This window comes from Hyaena hyaena, unplaced genomic scaffold (genome assembly GCF_003009895.1).
Source record: "Hyaena hyaena isolate Hyena2069 unplaced genomic scaffold, ASM300989v1 scaffold_303, whole genome shotgun sequence".
NCBI classification, from domain to species: domain Eukaryota; kingdom Metazoa; phylum Chordata; class Mammalia; order Carnivora; family Hyaenidae; genus Hyaena; species Hyaena hyaena.
Window position 1 is genome coordinate 471,979 of NW_024080934.1, and position 20,284 is coordinate 492,262.

At 45.8% G+C, this 20,284-nt stretch overlaps 1 protein-coding gene and 1 long non-coding RNA gene across 2 annotated transcripts; one reads left to right on the forward strand and one right to left on the reverse strand.

The window, feature by feature from the left end:
• Positions 1–6,321: 6,321 nt before the first annotated feature.
• On the forward strand, positions 6,322–6,612 carry LOC120242159 (40S ribosomal protein S20-like). Its single transcript, XM_039247695.1, has one exon. The coding sequence runs from the start codon at positions 6,322–6,324 to the stop codon at positions 6,610–6,612; it is 291 nt and encodes a 96-aa protein (XP_039103626.1).
• Positions 6,613–15,244: 8,632 nt separating this feature from the next.
• Positions 15,245–19,999, reverse strand: LOC120242153. Its single transcript, XR_005531025.1, has 3 exons — positions 19,651–19,999; positions 18,701–18,826; positions 15,245–15,582 (listed from the first exon to the last, which is right to left on the reverse strand). It is a non-coding gene; the product is annotated as an uncharacterized LOC120242153 (long non-coding RNA).
• Between the last annotated feature and the right edge of the window lie 285 nt (positions 20,000–20,284).

The following is a 20,284-nucleotide window of genomic DNA, read 5'->3' on the forward strand; positions in this document are numbered from 1 at the left end:
AGAAAGACTATTCATACCTGTAGAGACAAACATTATCACAAACTTTCTTATCTGCTGTTTATTCCTCTGAAAATGCATTTATCTTTCCAAAAAGTCATTTGTTTTCCCATAAGTGCTTTTCTCCCAATCCTTTTCACCCCCCATCATGGTATATAAGCTCCAAATTCTAACCACTCCTATGAGATATTCATCACTGAGGTCTCTCATTGTGCTATATGCACATTGAATGGGTAAATAAACTACATTTCCCCCCTCCTGTTAACCAGTCTTTTGTCAGTTGAATTTGCATCTCCCATGTACTCACCCTAAGAGGGATGGGAAAACATTTTTTCCTCTCCTACACTTTATTTTTTTTTTGTTTTTTTATAAATGTTTTATTTACTTTTCAGAGAGACAGAGAGACAGCGTGAGCAGAGGAGGGTCAGAGAGAGAGGGAGACACAGACTCTGAAGACAGGCTCAAGGCTCTGAGCTTTCAGCACAGAGCCCGATGCGGGGCTCAAACCCAAGAACTGCAAGATCATGACCTGAGCCCAAGTCGGATGCTTAACCGACTGAGCCACCCAGGTGCCCCATCCTCTCCTACACTTTAAACTGATTGGGAGCACCTGGGTGGTTCAGTTGGTTAAGCCTCCGACTTCGGCTCAGGTCCACGGTTCGTGGGTTCGAGCCCCGTGTTGGGCTCTGTGCTGACAGCTCAGAGCCTGTAGCCTACTTCAGGTTCTGTCTCCTTCTCTCTCTGCCCCTCCCTTGCTCAGATAAAAAAATTTTTTTTAACTGATTGGATAAGAGGTGGCTGTGTGGCTCAATCAGTTAAGCATCCGACTTCAGCTCAGGTCATGATCTCATGGTTCATGAGTGGTGTCAGCTCAGAGCCTGGAGTCTGCTTTAGATTTTGCGTCTCCCTCTCTTTCTGCCCCTCCCACATTCACACTCTCTCTTTCTCTCTCTCAAAAATAAACATTGAAAAATTAAAAAAAAAAAACAATCAAACTGATTGGATGAAGTCCATCCACATGATCAAAGACAATCTTTATTTAAGTCAACTGATTGTAGAGGTTAACCACATCTGCAAAATATCTTCACAGCAACACAAACTTAGTGTTTGATTAAGTAACTGAGTACCACAGCCTAGCCAAGTGACACATAAAACTAACCATCACAGCAGGGAAAGGAAGGAAGGATAATGTAAAACAAACAAACAAACAAAAACCCCACAAAGATTAAGAAAATATTAGGATTTGGTTGTTGGCTGGGGTATGGGAGTAAAAGACATCCAAAGTTTTAGGCTTGGAGTCAATGGTTTGCAGCTATCCATCTCACTTCTGTCCTGTCCTTAACAATGGCACACACATTTCCAACAACTCGTTGGGGTTAGGGATGCAATGTGTGGCAACAGGACAAAGCTCTGCGTAGGGATGGTCAATGGCCCTATATGCATAATGCTTTAGGTAAAATTAATCCCATTAGAAGTATTAACCTGGTTATTATAGAAAAAGAGTCTATTGCCAAAGAATTGAATAATCAGTCAGACAGAAGAAAAAAAAAGAGCAAGAAATGATGTGAAAAGATTTTCTGAAACATGAAAAAATAATTGCCATCTTCCCCTGGGCATTGCCGTGCTGACTGCTCAATGCACTTGCTTTAATCCATTGAAATTTAAACAATTGGTGTAACATTGAGCACAGGTCTACAAGCTTTCTACATTTGACATAAGATTTATTTATCTGGGTTGGTGTTTTCCTGAGTTTCATTTCTATTTTTAGGTTTGGGTTTCTCTCTAAGTGACACACGGCTACTACTTGTAAATTATAAGCTTGGCGTCTTGGCAACTGTAATAACGAAAACCTGAAGTATGAAGATTAAAAATCCTGACTGGCCAGGTTTTCAATTGAGTCTGGATGCACTTCACTTACTGTTAGACTGGTAACTTGTTGCCAACAGAAACTTAAAGAAGCACTTTCTGCAATTAATATGTTAACTATCGTTAATGGCTTTGTTTTCTCCAGAAGAGCTACCAGCACAGGCGTTAGTCTTTAGTCTTGATAAACTGGTTCTGAGAAATGAAAAGCGCATGAGTTCAGCAAAGAGAACACAACCAGGCAATGAATCGAGCTGCAAAATGCTTTGCCCTCCAAGGTGAATTAAAACCTTGAACTTAGAAGCCAACATGACAGACTTTATTTAATGTGTCACAAATGATTGGTGACACAAGCTTCATGGCTTCTGGTTGAAACCTTACTAAACCAGCAAGCATACCACTTTCTGTAGCCCCAAGGGCACCAAGCCCCCAGCACACCCGCGATGCCCCAGTGCTCCAGATCAGTGCTTTATCTGCTCAGGAGAAACCGTTTTTCAACACCTCACTTGACTCCTCATCCTTTCCTCAGGGTGTTTAAATTGCACCTGTAGACTGATGGCTAAGCTGGGGGTGCAGAAGGGAGGGAATTAATGTTTGATACTAGCCCCTACTACGGAAGGCACCAGACATCTTTCATCTAAATTATCCCTTTTATCTGCTTTACCTCTTTTACTTACCCTGTGAGGTAAGTATGATTATTACCATACCCATCTGATCATCCAGCAAAATAAACTTGAGAGAAATGAAGTTAAAGACTCACAGCTAATAAGTGATGGAAATGAGATTGTACCTGGTCCTTTTGAATCCAAATATTGATCCTTTAATCAAGCTGCATCACGAATCTTCATTTTGTCTAGTTTATCAGGGTAATTTCCTGAACAAGGGATGCCTCTTCCTGGTTGACCTATCACTAAGTGTGTGTGGAGTCACCGTACAGCTTACCTACACAGTGGACATTTCCCCAAACATTTGTTGACCTCGTACAAACAAGGAAGAATCCACTTGCGCCTCCGAACTGTTTTTACGCTTCCTGTTTGAATCTTCTTAGTGTGATGGAACAGGGGTGGGTCATTCAGCAAGTGGAGCTCTGCAGCTCAGGGATGCAGGAGCCACAACCCGCCCCCCTCCCCCCTTCTATAGGAGACACTCACTGGCTCACAAGTCCTGAACTCTGAGATTGTACAATGAGCTCCCAGGTCCCTTCTAATATCACCAAGACTACATCACACAGCAATGCGGTACCATTTTCAAGGCGATTTCATATCCATGATCTCATCCCAACTTCAAACACCATTCTCAGAAAATTAAGTTGCAGGAAACTTTTATTCCACCCTCCACCCTGTGAGGAGGAATAACATAAGCCTGTCGTGGTTAATTGCAGTTAATAAATGCATGATTTCAGTCTGATTGTCCACAGGAACCAGGTTGTTTCTCAGTCTCGTTTTGACTTGTGAGGACATTTGCTGAATTATGTGAAATGACAGTTGATCTATGAAAGATTGCCAAGTGGTGAATTCAGGGCACTCGAAAAGGTCTTTCAGAGCTGAATTTTTTTTAAAAAAAGATTTATTTATTTAAGTAATCTCTACACCCAACATGGGGCTTGAACTCATAACCCTGAGATCATGCATCACAGGCTCTTCGGACTGAGCCAGCTGAACTTTATATTTGTGGTTTCTTGCTTCCATTCTCCCTCCCTACTCCTGCTCCTAGTGGCTCAGGGCTGAGGAATGTGGCCAGAACATCTGGGATTATCTCACCTTCTACTTCAGTCTCAAGGTCCATGAAACTATATATGTAAAGATCCAACTAGACCTTTTCTTGAAACTTTGGGTGTAGACTATCCCAGATCTACCATTTATTAACTAGGAAACTGTGAATCACTTAACATCTCCTGGTACCAGTTTCTTCATTTTTAAATGGACATAACAAAACCTACCTTACAACTCTTATGAAGATTAAATGGGGTAATATCTGTGAAATTAACATGCTTATTAAAGGTAAGTCCTATCCTTAATTATTATTAGTTCTTACTGAGTGATAATTTGGGGCAAGGATAAACTTTATTAGGTTATTCAAATCATGCCACGTAGGCAATCACCTATGGAATAGAGTTGGTACATTGGAACAGAACATTTTTCATCAATATAGTACCTAAAAAGATGGGAATACTTTCCAAAGAGCTAAACTATAAAATCAAAATGCAAAGGAATAAATGCAAAGATATGCTGTCCCCTTTAGGGATCCTGACTCACAGTTTAAATAAAGAAAATGAAAAATATTAATGCAAGTGAAGCATTCTTATATCAATCTGAAGGAGTCAGTGAAGAGGGAAGGTTATGGATCAGCAATAAAAGTAGAATGAAACTGGAGGTAAATGTTGCTCACTTTAGCCCCATCTGGAGGAGAGTGTGTCCCTTTCAATCTCTTATATCTTTACCCCCTTACTCAATTGGAATTATCCCCATCTGCAGTCACATATGTGATAGTAACTCCCATCTTTAAATCTGCCCTTCTCACCTTCACGTGCCCTTTAGAGTTATGGTCCCATTGCTCTGCTCTCCATAGTAAGTACATATTTTTTTTTTTAATGTTTTTTTTTCTTTAATTTATTTCTAGGAGAGAGAGAGAGAGAGACAGCGTGAGCAGGGGAGGGTCAGAGAGAGAGGGAGTCACAGACTGAAACAGGCTCCAGGCTCTGAGCTGGCAGTCAGCACAGAGCCCGACGCGGGGCCCGAACCCACGAACCGCGAGATCATGACCTAAGCGAAAGTCGGACGCTTAACCAACTAAGCCACCCAGGCGCCCCAGTAAGTACAGATTTTGAAAGCATTGTCTGCCCATTCTGACTCCATTGCTCACCTCCCATTCACTCTTCATCCCATCCAGTCTAGCTTATGCCCTCAAGCTTCCATTAGGGAAACTCCTGATGAGGTCCAACAAAAGCCCTTCTGTTTGCCAAGTCCAATATTACATTTCCATCCCCATCCTACTTCTCAGCCACTGATATGTGTGACCGGCGGTTCCTTCTAACAGTCTCTTTTTGGAATCTATGACACCAAGCTCTTGGTTTTTCTGTCACTGCCTGGTGGTACCTTTTCAGACTCCACTGTTAACACATTGGCTTGTACCCAACAATTAAGTGTAAGGACTTCCTCTGATCTCAGTGCCCAGGACACCTTCTTAGGCAGTCTCATCCATTCCTATTGGTTTGTTGTTTTTTGTTTTTCAAGTGGTTCACAGATTCATATACCACCAGCTCCCATCTTTCACATGTCACAGAAGACTTACATACCCAACTGGTATTTAGTATCTCCACTTGGAAGTACTAAAGGCATCTTCTACTTCTAACATGTTAAAACCAAAACCGCCCTTTGATCTTCCTTGCAACATCCTTCTTCATTATTTCTCAATTCAGCTAATGGCAGTACCAACTGCCAGAAGCTCAAGCCAACCTGAAACTCATTTTTGACGGCTCTCTCTCCATCACCTACTGTGCCCACATCAGGCCTGGTGCCATCAGTTCTACCTCCCACGCATAGCTCCAATGCAGACTTCTCTACCACCACCTTGTCCAAGCCGCCATCTTCTCTCCTCGGAACTATTGCAAATCACCTCCTAACGGGTCTCTCTTTTCTCTCTTGTCCTTCCTCAAGAAATTCTTTTTTTCTTTTAACGTAATTTGAAACATTAATTAAAGTTCTTCAGTGGCTTTCTGTTCTGGAAAGTCCTATAGTGGCAGTTAGGATAGAATCTGCAATCCTTATATAGGCCTGTTGTCTATGTCTCTGGACTCTTCTCAAGTCACTCTCTTCCCTCTCTGATTACACTTCAGCCTTACTTTGCCTTCATTTCTAATCAAGCTCTTTTTGGCTGTAGGGCCTTTGCATATACTGTTTCACTTGCATGGAATTCTCTTTCCTTCCCTTGCCTTGCCTTTCATTCCTCCCCCCATACATTTGTTGTGTGGCAAACTTCTACTCGACCTGCAAGTCTTGATACTCCCTCCTCAGATAGGCTTTTTGAAATTTTCTGATGTAAAGTAGGTTTCTTGGGGTATATGGCTGGCCAAGTCAGTAGAGCATGTGACTTTCGATCTCTGGGTTGTGAGTTTGAGCCCCACATTGGGTGTAGAGATTACTTAAAAAATAAAGTCTCTGCTCCTGAATCACTGATGTTAGTTCTTGCCGAGGAACAAGTTGGTCAGGAAGCTGTACCACAGCCATGGCTTTTATTTAAAAAAATTTTTTTGATGTTTTTTATTTATTTCTGAGAGAGAGAGAGAGAGACAGAGTGAGCAGGGAAGGTCAGAGAGAGAGGGAGATACAGAATCTGAAACAGGCTCCAGGCTCTGAGCTGTCAGCACAGAGCCCGACGTGGGGCTCGAACCCACAAACCGTGAGATCATGACCTGAGCCGAAGTCAGATGCTTAACCAACTGAGCCACCCAGGCGTCCAGTCATGGCTTTTAAAGACCCTGAGAAGACACCCATGGAACCAGAGGTGGTGATTCATCAAATTAGAATGACTCTAACCAGCCACAGTGTAAAATCTTTGGAGAAGGTATGTGCTGACTTGATCAGAGGTGCAAAAGAAAAGAATCTCAAAATGAAAGCACCAGTTCAGATGCCTACCAAGACTCTGAGAATCACTACAAGAAAAACTCCTTGTAGTGAAAGGTTCAAAGATCCTTTTCAGATAAGGATCCACAAGCGACTCATTGATTTGCACAGTCCTTCTGAGATTTGTTAAACAGATTACTTCCATCAGTATTGAGCCAGCAGTTGAGGTGGAAGTCACCATTGCAGATGCTTAAATCAACCTTTTTAATAAATTGATTATCGGTTAAAATAATAAAATAAAATCTTAAAAAATAAAGTAGGTCCTCATAATTTCTTCCCATAACTTTCCTTCACAACACTATAATTTGTAGTTATAAGTTTACTAGTATATGTATTTGTTGAATATCTGTTATAAGAATCTCAAAATGAAAGGACTAGTGAGATGGCCTGACTCAAAACCAAGAGTTGGATGCTCAACTGACTGAGCCACCCAGGCGCCCCATGTCAACCAGTCTTTTGATAGTCCTCTCATTTCTAATTCAAATCTCTTCAGGTCCCATGGGGGCATAATAAAGTCCAGCTGGGCTTTAACACCAGCATTCCTGATTGGGTGGCTCTTCTACTGAGACACATGCCTTAGCCCCTCCCCAAAGCGTCACCAAGTATTTTTCAGAGTCAACTTCTCTTCTCCACCCCGCCCCACTGCTCCCCTGGGAACTCCTCCTTGGGGCTCTCAGGGGCTTCCCACATGGTAAAGCCCTCAAGGGTTCCCTTAATGCTCTGTCTCTTTTGTCTTCACTATGCTGCATGTATCTCCTAGGACTCCTTTCCTTCCAAGTCACAGAACCCAATTCAAACTTGTCCGAGCACAAAGGGGGCTTGATTCGTTTTGTGACCCTGGAAGAGCTGGGGCTGAGTGCTGGGAAAAGCTAGAAACAGGAACCTCTAAGCTCTCTGGCCTCCCTGCCCCTCATCTAGGCTCCTTTCCTCCTGTTGGCTTCATTTTCTCTTCCTGCAGACAAGTTCTCTCCATGTATTTGGGGACACAGCTGCAGCAGGTCTGGGGATTCATGCACAAACCCCGCATCCCAGAGAGAAAGGGCTTATCTCTATTAGCTGTACTTAGAAAAGTCTGAGGGAGAATATTACTTGCCCTGCTTGAGTGACATCTCAGTCCTCTGCGGCCCGGGGCATGGAGTCACAGGCGTGGAAGGCTGGGGAATACTGTCCCATAGGAGGAAAAGACCAAGTTGCACTACCAGGGGAGGGGAAAAAAGTATATGAAGTGACATTAGAATACCTACTACACTATGTTTTATGTGTAGCAGTGAGGCTGCCTGTTATGGGTTGAATGGTTAGGGGTTGAATTGAAAAAGACATGTTGACGGGGTGGCTGCCGGCTCAATCAGTAGAGCATGTGACTCCTGTTCTCAGGGTTGCTGAGTTCAAAACCCACGTTCGGTGAGGAGTGTACTTAAAAAAAAAAAAAAAAAAAGACATGTTGAGGTCTTAACCTCCCAGTACCTCAAAATGCATTTTTTAAAGTAGGATTTACACCCAGCATACAGCCCAGCACGGGGCATGAACTCATGACCCTAATATCAAGACCTGAGCTGAGATCAAGAGTCCAATGCTGGGGCACCTGGGTGGCTCAGTCTGTTAAGCATCCTACTCTGGCTTACAGCTCAGGTCATGATCTTACAGCTTTGTGGGTTTCAGCCCTGCATCAGGCTCTGTTGACAGTGGAAAGCCTGCTTGAGATTCTCTCTCTCTCTCTCTCTCTCTCTCTCTCTCTTTCTCTCTCTGCTCCTCCCCAAATCGTGTTATCTCTGTTTCTCTCAGAATAAATACATAAACAAACAAAAAAGGGTCTCTAAAAAAAAAAAAAGAGTCAAATGCTTAACTGACTGAGTCACCCAGGTGCCCATCAAAATGTGATCTTATCTGGAAATAGGGGCATTGCAGAGATAATTAGTTAAGATGGGGTCACACTGGAGTAGTGTGAGCCAGTAATCTAATATAACTGGTGTCCTTACAAGAAAATATTAGTCATATACTTGTTAAGCAGTAATAGGAAGGGAGATTTCATTCCAGGATATTATGGCAGTAGGTATAGAGACCACTGCAATGGGGTGGGCAGGAGAGAAATTAAGCTTGACCTGTAACACAAGGCAAAGTGGGAATTTATAGCCAGGGAGCAGGGTGCGGGTCAGTGGATGAGCAAATACTAAGAGGGAATATCAGAGGTAAGGAGGGATTTTTTTGCTAGTCTAGCCTAACAGGATTCTTGCCACAGGCGGCCCAGTGAAGGCAGAAATCACCTGGGGGGTGATGGAGGATGATGGACCCAATCAGACGTTGAGGGTGAAAATTCTGGTTAAATGGGTAACCCACAGAAGGACATGGAACCCAGAAAGTTGAGGCCCTGTTGAGAAGAGAGTTGGGAGCCTGACTGGAGTGTGGTCAGGAAAGAATCTTTACCAGGGAGAACACTGTGTGAAGAAGGGGGCAGAGATTGGAGTGACGCATCTGTAAGCCAAGGGACACCAAGGATTGCCAGTTGCCACCAACAGCAAGGAGAGAGGCGTGGAACAGATTGTTCCTCCGTGCCCTCATAAGGAACCACTCGTGCTGATGCCCTGATTTTGAATTTCTAGCTTCCAGAATTGTGAGAAAATGAATTTGTGTTTTCTTAAACTACCCAGTTGGTGGTACCTTGTTACACAGCCCCAGGACACTAACCCAGGGCCCCTTTCCTCACTCTGAGTGGCCCTTGTCAGAATCACATAGAGTTTCTCATAAAACCTCACTATACCTTTTGACCAGCTTCGGACTATACCTGACTCCCTGTGGGGGTTCAAAACCAAGTCCAGGAGTCTGGAAGTAGCTAAGCCCATTCCCATTGTATCTGCTCCCCTGTGTCCACTTCTCTCCTCTACCTGGCAACCATGATCCCCCAAGGCACATGTTCAGCATAAGCTTTGGCTCACAAGGGAATGCTCTGCTAGGGGTCTCTTTTATTGGCAGGGGGAGATTTCTTTGATTAGGCTGACTCAATACCTGTGAAGTTGGGCAGTTGTATTTTTCATTCGAGATGAAAAATTTGGCATTCTCTTTTATACATTCCTATCTTTGAGCTTTGTTAGTGAGGTAGTATCTGAGTCCGTTTGGGCTACTATTAAGATTCTGAATCTGCAAAGGTGCGAACCAAAACTCCCTGACCCTGTGTGACAGAAGGCCAGGTGACACCCGCCTCCATGGCATCACATTGTTCCTTCCCATTGAAGTGTCTTCATGGATGAGATGGACGCTGCTAACAGAACTGTTTTCTGCCCAAGGATCATGCCACTCAGTCCTGAGGATTAGAACCAAATATGGCTGTCTTTCTACATTATCCCTGAAAGCTGCTCTGATTTTATTTCATCTCGAATTTACTTTTATCCTATAGAAAATAAAACACTCCCAATAGATTAACTCTACTGTTATTTAGTGGTAGCTTCAAATCCCCACAAATACTTGTCCTTGGGCATAATGTTTTTATACCACTAAGTAGTCATGAGCGTCTGTGTGCGTGCATGGATGTTTGGCTTCAAATGAGTTGCTTTTACAACGTGATAACCTTGTGCCATATGTTGGACAAATATCTTGGCCATAATTCACAGGCAACTGACAGATTAATAGATCCTCTGCCGTTCTCATTGTGGAGACTTTGTGTTAGTGGCCTTTGTCTACCATGGATCTGACAGAGGGGAAGGATTAGCTCACTGATGCTCAGAACACAGTTGACAAGGGATTTTGTGAAAACAAAGCCAAACAAACGAGGCAGCTTCCATAGGCACCTGGCTGAATAAATTAAACTTGATTGAATCCTCTATTATAATCATGGCAGAAAAGCTTTCCTAATGAGCTTCTTTAAAATCATTTACTATTTAAAACCTGCTATTCCAGGGAAGCAGAAACGTACTTAGCAAGACACCTTCAACTGGGTCTTTAAGGCTCTTCAACGGGCTCTGGGCCCCCAGAAGTATTGTGCACACTTCCGGAAAGCACAGTCACTGGAAGTCGTTGCTTCAAAGCCAGTGCTTGTAAACGAGCACAATGCTCTTCTCCCCGTGGCCTGCCCTGGCTTCTGAGTGGCCACATGGGGATGGGCTCCACGCAGGAGAAATTAAATGTATCCAGAAGGGAAAAGACTGATTTGAAGGAACAGTCTAAAAAGGACTATGAAAAGAGAGACAAAATAAGTCTAGATTCTACAAGAAAGATGAAGACAAAAAACTAGCACCAAGGTTTACTACTAAGCTTGGTATAAATAAATACCACACCATTGACTTTAACATTACCTAGGGGCCTTTCATTTGCTACAAGTTGGCATTACCAGCCAGCATGAGGCACCCAAACGCAAAAGTACAAAGGAAAAAACATTGCTCATTTTGTCAAAATGAACACACATGTGATTGCACGAGTGACCTGTGGAAAGGGGAGTCTGCATCATGCGATTTGAGTAGAGTCACACCTGTCCACACAGAAATTCCTATCAACCTGCCACTGTGTTCTCTTCCCACAGAGTGTCCATCAACAGAGACCCCTGACAAAAGCTAGCAATGTAGGTTCCAGAAGGATAGGGTTGAAATATGTTGGGATTAAAATGTTACCTAGCGGTGGAAGGGGTAGCTGAGGTTAGCTTTCATCTTTCAGTGAATTAGAGTCGACCAGAGAATTAGCTATTCATCTTGGTAGATGAGGGACTGATGTTTGATTTCCGTGTGGGATTGGGGTACACCCCCAAATAGGAAGTGACCAAGGGTCATACAAAATAGAATAAACAAAGCCAGAGAGACCGAGAGAAGCAGCGTGCATGGTGAGATTCCTTACTGAAACTGCTTCAGAAAATTTATTACTGCCGTTTCCTAAGCTATGTAATTTTTTAGCAAGTTACCTAAATTTTATGGGTTTTAGGGTCCTCATCGGTAAAACTCGGGTCATAATACCACTGTCATAGGACTGCTGTGGAAATTAAATAAGATAAACGTAAACCTGAACATCTGAGACAAGGTCTGCATTTGAAAATATAAACTTCATACTTGCTTTGCTACAAGATAAGGTGCACTTGTGAAGAAAAACCAGTTAGGAAGGGTAATGGGGCACCTAAGGAAGGTTCTACACTGTGGACAAAGTTGGAGACTGCTAGGTTAACTGATTAATAAAAATCTTTCTTTCTTTCTTTTTTTAATGTTTTATTTATTTCTGAGAGAGAGAGAGAGAGAGAGAGAGAGAGCGCATGAGCAGGGGAGGGGCAGAGAGAGAGGGAGACACAGAATCTCACACAGGCTCCAGGCTCTGAGCTGTTAGCACAGGGCTCAACGCGGGGCTCAAACTCACAAACCATGAGATCATGACCTAAGCAGAAGTCAAACACTTAACTGACTTAACTGACTGAGTCACCCAGGTGCCCCTTGGCAACTTGTTCTGTAAAGGGTCAGATAGCAAATATTTTAAGCTTTGTAGTTCATACCCTGTTGCAACTACTCATCCCAGAAAAATACAAAAGCATCCGTGGACAATGAATGAATGAGCTTGACAGTGTTCCAATCACCCTTTTTTTTTTTTTTTTGGACACTTAGACCTTTGAATTTCATATAACTTTCAGGTGTCACAAAATTTTATTCTTTCAAAAAATTTTAAATTTTACTGAAAAATGTGAAAACATTTCTCAGCTCATGGGCCACACAAAAATAGATGGCAGGTGGAGGCAGATGGGGGGGCAGAGGTGAAATAGACAAAGGGATTAAGAGTATACTTACTGTGGGGTGCCTCCTGGCTCAGGCGTCGGGTTAGGGTCTGGCTCTTGATTTCAGCTCAGGTCACCATCTCATGGTTTGTGGGATCGAGCCCTGTGTCAGGCTCCATAGCAAGCAGCTGGCTTTGGATTCTCTCTCCCTTTCCCTCTGCCTCTCCCCTGCTCGCACATTTGCTCTCTCTCTCTCTCTCAAAAGAAATAAACTTAAAAAGAGTACGCCCATCATGATGTGAGCACTGAGGAATATATAGTGTATACAATACAGTATATTGTATACCTGAAACTAGTATGACACTGTATGTTAATTATTCTTCGATTTAAAAAATAAAAGAAATAACCAGGTGGGAGGGCTGGATTTGTCCTAGGGGCTGAATGAAATTTGCGGACCTCTGTTCTGGACACTGGAGTATTTTCTTTATATTCATTATCTCCTGTAATTCACATATCAACCTGATGAGATAATGGCGGGAAGGGAACTCGTGATGGGGGCACTTTGCTCCCCACTGTGACAGGGCCAGAGAGGAGGCGCGGGGTCGAGTGGGACAGGAGCACGGAAAACACCTTCCCACCTGGGAGGCAGTGGCAGCTTCAGGCACGTCTGCTCCTCTGGCACTTGGGCAGCTGGTTCCCGCAGCACCGCAGCACTCAGAGTCCGATTAAGCACCCAGAAGCCCGCCGTCCCCTAACAGCGCCCTCAACTCTCCTCCTTCTCCATCGCCTGACAAAGAGACAAAGCAAACGACTATAGCACTTTCTCGACTGGACATCGGCAATCTTTTGCTTTCTGCCTTTCCAAGGAAAAATTACAAAGATTGTTGAGGTCTTTTTAAAAATGTACAAGAGGGGCGCCTGGGTAGCTCAGTCTGTTAAGCATCTGACTTCGGCTCAGGTCATGATCTCACGGTTCGTGGGTTCGAGCCCCGTGTCGGGCACTGTGCGGACACCTCAGAGCCTGGAGCCTGTTTCAGATTCTGTGTCTCCCTCTGTCTCTGACACTCCCCTGCTCACACTGTCTCTCTCTCTCTCTCTCACTCTCTCAGAAATAAATAAAACATTAAAAAAAGATTAAAAAAAAATGTACAAGAACTTGGGGCACCAGGGTGGCTTGGTGGTTGAGTGTCCGGCTGTTGACTTCCGCTCAGGTCATGATCTCACAGTTCTTGAGTTTGAGCCCCGCATCTGTCAGCGTGGAGCCTGCTTGGGATTCTTTCTCTCTCCTTCTCCACTGCCCATGCTCTCCTTCTTTCTCAAAATAAATAAACTTAAAACACACACACAAGAAGCAATTATTGAACACTTACTACCACATACCATGCATTATCATGTGTGCAGCTTATTTGATTTAATCTCAGAATAGAAGAAAACAGCTTATCAGCAGACGCAATGGGAGGATGAGGCCGAGGAAGGGCACCCAAACAGGATCAAACACGGTAAGATCTGCCACCCCCGAGCCCCGGTCCTTCCCGTTAGCACACTAATCCACATCTAGAGCACAGCTGATGGGTACAACCTTCTTAGCAACAGTGACCAGCTGAGCAGAAAGCAGTCACAGAAGGAAGGCCAAGAGGAAATCTGCCCCCGAGTGCTGGAGGAGGGCAGACAGGACAGAAGCACACGCCAGAGGTGGCAATGTTTGCAGAAACTTCTCTTGGGGTGCCTGGGTGGCTCAGTCGGTTAAGCATCTGACTTTGGCTCAGGTCATGATCTCGCGGTTCGTGGGTTTGAGCCCCGCGTCGGGCTCTGTGCTGACTGACAGCTCAGAGCCTGGAGCCTGTTTCAGATTCTGTGTCTCCCTCTCTCCCTGACCCTCCCCTGCTCATGCTGTCTCTTTCTCTCTCTCTCAGAGATAAATAAAAACATTAAAAAAAAAAAAAAAGAAACTCCTTTTCTTAACTAGAAAAAGGTGTGTTCATACCCAGGCGTGTCTCTACAAAAGTCAAAAACCCTGCTTGGACACAACAGCCACATTGGTAGACTGGCTGAGGGCGGGGGATGGAAGGTGGTAGGAAGTGTGGGGGAGGCGGGGCGGGCACCCTGGGGAAGTTGGCGCCCTTGTGTGTGGAGCTGGCACAGGTAGCAGAGGGCCACCAGGAGGCCAAGGGCGCTGTCCTTTGTCTCACGAAGGGCAGGAGCGCGCACAGAGCCCAGAGGACAGCGCTGTTACCTGCCCCGAAGGAGGAGCCACCGAGCACTCTGGGAGCACTCTGGGAACCCAGACGTAGCACCTCATTCACATCTCAGGGTTGAGTCAGAGACAGCGAGTGGCCTGTGGGCTGAGACAGCAGAAAATGAAAGCAGCCAGAAGTACTTGCATTCTTTGTATTATTTTCTTCCCCCCACCGGGGACTCACACCCGCGGCCTCCTAGACCAGTTCCGTTGGCTGCAAATAAAGGTGGAGGAACTGCGCAGTTCAAAGGCAGAAGGTGGCTCTCCCTTCCACCCTCCATTCAGAAGACCCACACAAGTGCAGCCTGAGGGTGCGTGTAAGGAGCAAGGAGTGACTCCACCCACTCTCCTCTTGAGTAGAGGGCAGTGGGCTCAAAGTGTGAGAGTGTGTGTGTGTGTGAGTGTGTGTGTGTGTGTGTGAGTGAGAGTGTGAGTGTCTCTCGGAGGACAGGCAGGGAGGCTTGGCTCCGGCTGGCCAGAGCATCTTCCTGGGGCTGCAGCTACACTCTGGGGCCATCACTGTGGGCGCTGCGGCTGAACAAAAGCATGGCCAAAGCAGAGCAGGGATTCAGAGCCTTGAGAAGGAAAATAGTGATTTCTTCCCTCTTCCCCCTTTTCCCCACAATCCAGGGGTACAGACATGGATGAACCCCTAATTATAACGTTAAGGGCTAAGTACTGGGGATGACAGGTAGAGATGCCAGTGGCCCTACAACTCAGAAGGGCACTGAAGTTGGTGTGGGGGAGAGGCAGGGGTCCAAAGGTGCTATTCGTTATCTATTTCTGTGTAACAAATTAACAAATCATAGCTGCTTAAGACAACAAACATTTATCTCACAGTTTCTTTGGGGGCAGGAATCCAGGCATGGCTTAACTGGCTGCCTCTCGTGGCTAAGTCTTCCATGAGGTTGTGGTAATGCTGCCTGCTGGGGCTGCCATCTCATCTGAAGGCTCAGCTGGGGGAGGACCCCATGCTCACTCACATCATCGCTGGAGGGACTCTCTTCCTCACAGGTGTTTGGCTGGAGGCCTCCCTCTGCTCCTGGTCACGTGACCCTCACCACAAAGCAGTTCACAACAGGGCAGCTCCTGCCACGCTCCTTTCTTCAGAATCCCAAGGGCTTGGAGACGAGGAGCCAGGGACCAGTGGCGGTCACCTCAGAAGCTGCCCGTCATAATATCTGCGCTGAGACCTGCAAAGTAGACAGGAGTCAGCGAGCCAGGAGGGAGGGTGTGGAGAATGGCTGGTATGGCGGCCTGCAGCTGTGACTCAGTGTGGTTGAGCTGAGTGGCTCACCTGGGTGCATACGTGATGGGGAGGCCAGCGGGGGCCCTCCAGAGCTATAAAACCCTTTAACCCAGATTTGGGAAGGAAGACTCTGTCCTGCAGGGATCGAATGCATAAAGCTAGAGGCTACAATTTAAGATTCAGCTTTAGAAAGATTACGCTGCTGTGGGGAGCATGGACTGGAGGGAGTAAGAGAAAGAAGGCACTCAGGGGTTTGAACTGAGGTGGTGACTGGAGAGACAGACTGGAGTCTAGAGACACTAGAAGTTGGAATCTGGGGGTGCCTGGCTGGCTTGGTCAGTTGAGTGTCCTACTTCAGCTCTGGTCATGATCTCATGGTTTGTGAGTTCGAGCCTCACACTGGGATCTCTATTGTCAGCACAGAGCCTGCTTCTGATCCTCTGTACACCTCTCTTGCTGCCCCTCCCGCACTTGCTCTTTCTCAAAAATAAATAAACATTAAAAAAAAAAAAAGCTGGCTCACCTTTTAAAAAAGTAAGCTGAAAGCTGTGAAAGCTTTGGCACTGATTGCTGTCTGTCTTCCCCTTCCAGAACACAAGTTTTGGAGGGCAGGGCTTTTTGTGGTTTCTGTATCCCCAGTGCCTAGAATAGTGATTCTAAATGAATGACTGGGGGAGGTGAGGGGGTGCCTGGGTGGCTCAGTCGGTTGAGTGTCCAACTTCGGCTCAGGTCATGATCTCACGGTTCGTGGGTTCGAGCCCTGCGTCAGGCTCTGTGCTGACGGCTAGCTCAGAGTCTGGAGCCTGTTTTGGATTCTTCATCTCCCTCTCTCTCTGACCCTCCCCTGCTCATGCTGTTTCTCTCTCTCTCTCTCAGAAATAAATAAAACATTAAAAAAAATTAAATAAATGCATGACTGGGGTTAACCCCACATTTCTGGCTTGACTAATGTGATAGAGCTCTGCTCTGAGATAAAAAACACAGAGAACAGGGGCACCTGTCTGGCTCAATAGGAAGAGTGTGCAACTCTTGATCTTAAGGTCATGGGTTCAAGCACCATGCTGGGTGAAGAAATTACTAAAAAACCAAACCAAACCAAACAAACAAACGAATGAAGAAACAAAAAACAAAAAAATAACCACAGAAAACAAACATAGCTAGGGATGTAATATTCGAGAAACACTGAGTCTGAGGTGCTTTGTGGGATATCTAAGAGTAAATGCTTGGTAGGTAGTTGAAATGTGGAGATCTGGAGACTTCCCGGAGAAACAGTGAGAACTGAAGATGTGAAAGTCACAGCACCTTATGCCAGTTGTGGGAATGGATACTATAGCACCTGGGCTTGAAGAGCAGCAAGGCTTAGAAAGAGAATAGGAAGAAAGGCCAACTGTCATTCACAAAAGAAAGCCCAAAATATGCTGCCACAGGGAGAAAGCAGGAATCCAGGAAAACCAGAGGGGACACTGATTGGTGAGAACAATGGCATCATCCGGCATCAAGTGTTAGGTAAGGAAGGACTAAAGAGTTCAGGAAGTTCAAGCCCTGGGTGTGGGTCGGGAGGCAGGCAAAAAAAGAATATTTTCCGGAAATGAAAAGTATTATTTAACATTTTAGAAGTTAAAACTGCCATTTCCAAATTTCATTAAAAGACAAACAAATTGGGTGCCTGGGTGGTTTAATTGGTTAAATGTCCAACTCTTCGTTTTGGCTCAGGTCATGATTCCATAGTTCGTGGGTTAGAATCCTGCTCTGATAGTGTGGAGGCTGCTTGGGATTCTCTCTCTCTCTCTCTCTCTCTCTCTCTCTCTGCCTCTCCCCTGCTCACTCCACGAGGATGAGTTTCTTTTTTAATAAAAACTTAAAGAAAAAAGACAAAATAGATTTAGCATTTAGACCTCAGTTTCCCAAAGCTGGCTTTTATAGCAGCAACTTAAGAATCACTGAGGAGGTTTTTCAAAAATACCAGTTTCAGAGTATGTCCCAGCCCTACAAAAATTAGTCTCCCAAGAAGGAGGGACAACTAATGTTTGAAAGCCGCCTAGTGATTCTGAAGTGTGACAAGGCTTTGAAATCATTCACTGAAACCTCTAAGAACTCCTGGTTCGTATTTGGCTTGAGCCCTTTTAGAAGAATTAAAGCGGCAGAAAAATTCATAGATTGCTGTGAGAAGCTGATTGTTAAATTTAAGACTTTAATAGGAAATTTAAAGTAATCAAGAAAATAAACTCCCCCACAAAGTTAAAAAAAAAAAACCCTAAAACACATCCTGTATGTTTATTATCAGGAAAATGCTGATGACTGTAATTAGGACTATAAATTTAGTTGAGAGTAAATGAGAGCTAGATTGGTAAATAAAACTGCCTGTAAACATTGGTAAATCAGTTATCCTCTTGGGTGTGATTTATAAAAAAGCCTAGTGGATATCTGAAGAGCTGGGAGTAGCTCACAGCTCTGACTAGGGGAGAAGCACCCACCATTTCATAGTCCACAAAGGCTCTGGGGACCATCATCTCCCCTCCCCAGGGGAAAACGCCACAGGTACCTCCTCCCCATTCCCAGAGCACAGTCGGAGCTGCACAGTGGCCTCCACTTCCTTACCACCTTTCTTTGTCCCTGGCAATTTCACTTTGATCCTCAAAAGTCCATTAAAGGCCCCTTCCAGGTCCCCAGGGACCCCAGGCCTTGTAAGTGCCACAAACACCCAGCAGCCTTTCCAGCAGGAAGGCTCCAGAGCCCTGGGAGGTCTCTTGCTCACTCCCTACCTTACTGGCAGCCAGCCTCACCTTCAGGGACTTCCCTCCCACCCCCTGGAAACAGCCTTCAAACTTCACCACTCACCCCTCCCCCTTTCCCATGACGTTAAGGTGAACTAGTTTTCCCATTTCTACTTTTTCTTGCTGTCCTTAAAGGTAAATACACCAGGTTTTCATTTGTTTTATAACATTTACTCGTCAGGAAACGAAAGTAACATACAAGCTAGTAAGTCACAGCTTCCCCTCCCTTGCTCAGGGGAAGCCTCTGGAGCAAGGATCAAATGTTTACATCTTCAGGTCAAATCACACCAGACAATTGGAGCCCTTTGGTTTCACCTCACTGGGCAGAATGTGCCTGGTGTCACAGGTCTCTTTTTCCACATAGGATTTCTCGGGGCTCCTTAGAGTATTTCTCAAAGTTAGTCCAATCTCCGCCTAATTAGTCCACAAAGAAATGCAAATAAAACGAGATGTCACTTTTGTCTTATCAAGATGAGACAGAGAGAGAGAGAGAGAGAGGGGCGCCTGGGTGGCTTAGTCGGTTAAGCGTCCGACTTTCGCTTGGGTCATGATCTCGCGGTTCGTGGGTTCGAGCCCCGCGTCGGGCTCTGTGCTGACTGCCAGCTCGGAGCCTGGAGCTTGTTTCAGTGTGTGACTCCCTCTCTCTCTGACCCTCCCCTGCTCACGCTGTCTCTCTCTCCTAGAAATAAATAAAACATTTTAAAAAAATAGATGAGAAAGAGAGAGAGAGGGAGAGAAATGAAGCCTGATGATCCCGGGTTTACTTGCTGGGAAGCTGACTCATTCTGGCGCGGCTGGAGGGACTGTGAATCAAGAGCCTTAAACATGTGCATACGCTTCAACCCAGTAATCCCACTTCGAGGAAAATATCCTAAGGAAATAATCAAGAGATGCAGTCAAGGATTTATGCACAGAGGATATTAGAGGCAGAGCCCTAATTGAGAAAAACTGGCAAGGACTTAGGTGCCTCGCAGGTGGGGCTCGGCTCCGCAAATCCTCCTACATCCCTGTGACGGGACGGGGCTCATCCAGCTGTGCAGTCAACCGCTCGGCAAGTACTTATTAGGTAGCTACTCTGCATTAAGCACTTGGTCGGGTAAACCAAACAGGTAAGCTCCCAGCACCCCCCCCCGGAAGTTGCACCCCCTAAAATTCGGGATCTCGGAAAGCAATCTGAGACTGTTGACACTGCTGTGGGGGGAAGCAGGCTCCACGCGGTATCACCCCCACTCTCTCACCGCCTGCCATAAGCAGTTACGAGGAGGAAGAGCGTCCCCCTCCGAGCCTCTCCCGGGTCGACCCCTGCTTTCCTCGTCTATGGGACGTCCCGGGGCGCTGGGTAACCTGATCGCGGCGGAAGGAGCCGCGACGCGGAAGTCTGCCGACTGGTTTCCAGTTCCAGGAAGTTGCCGACTTCGGGCAAATCGCTTCGCCTCTGGGACTGTTTCTAATCAGAAGAATGAAAGAAAAGGCCGGGCCCACGCTTCAGGTTGTCTGAGTCCACTCCGTTTTGGCTCTGGGACGGAGCCGCTCGTGGGTGGGGGAGTCCTAACCCGCGTTGCAGGCAGGGGAGGCGGTGGACCCCCTTGAGGGTCTGTGCGTTTCTGTTGTGGAGACTTCTAGAACACAGAGAAGCCATGGACCACCGAGACCGGAGGGTGCAGGCAGCCCGGCCTGCACGTGGGGGGTGTGGGGGGGGCGCAGGCGCAGAGCCCGGCCGCCCCCTCCCCCCCCAGCCGTCCGCACTCCGCTTTCCTCCCGCGCAGCGACCCCAGGCCCGCGGCGTCCTTGCCCTGAGCCGCTCCTTAGTATTAATACCTAACAGCTAGGAGTCATGGGCGCTTTGTGTAGGCGATGAGTCGCCTCACTGTC

Coding starts and splice junctions, on each gene's coding strand:
- LOC120242159 (XM_039247695.1), top strand. CDS start 6,322: ATGGCTTTTAAAGACCCTGAGAAGACACCCATGGAACCAGAGGTGGTG.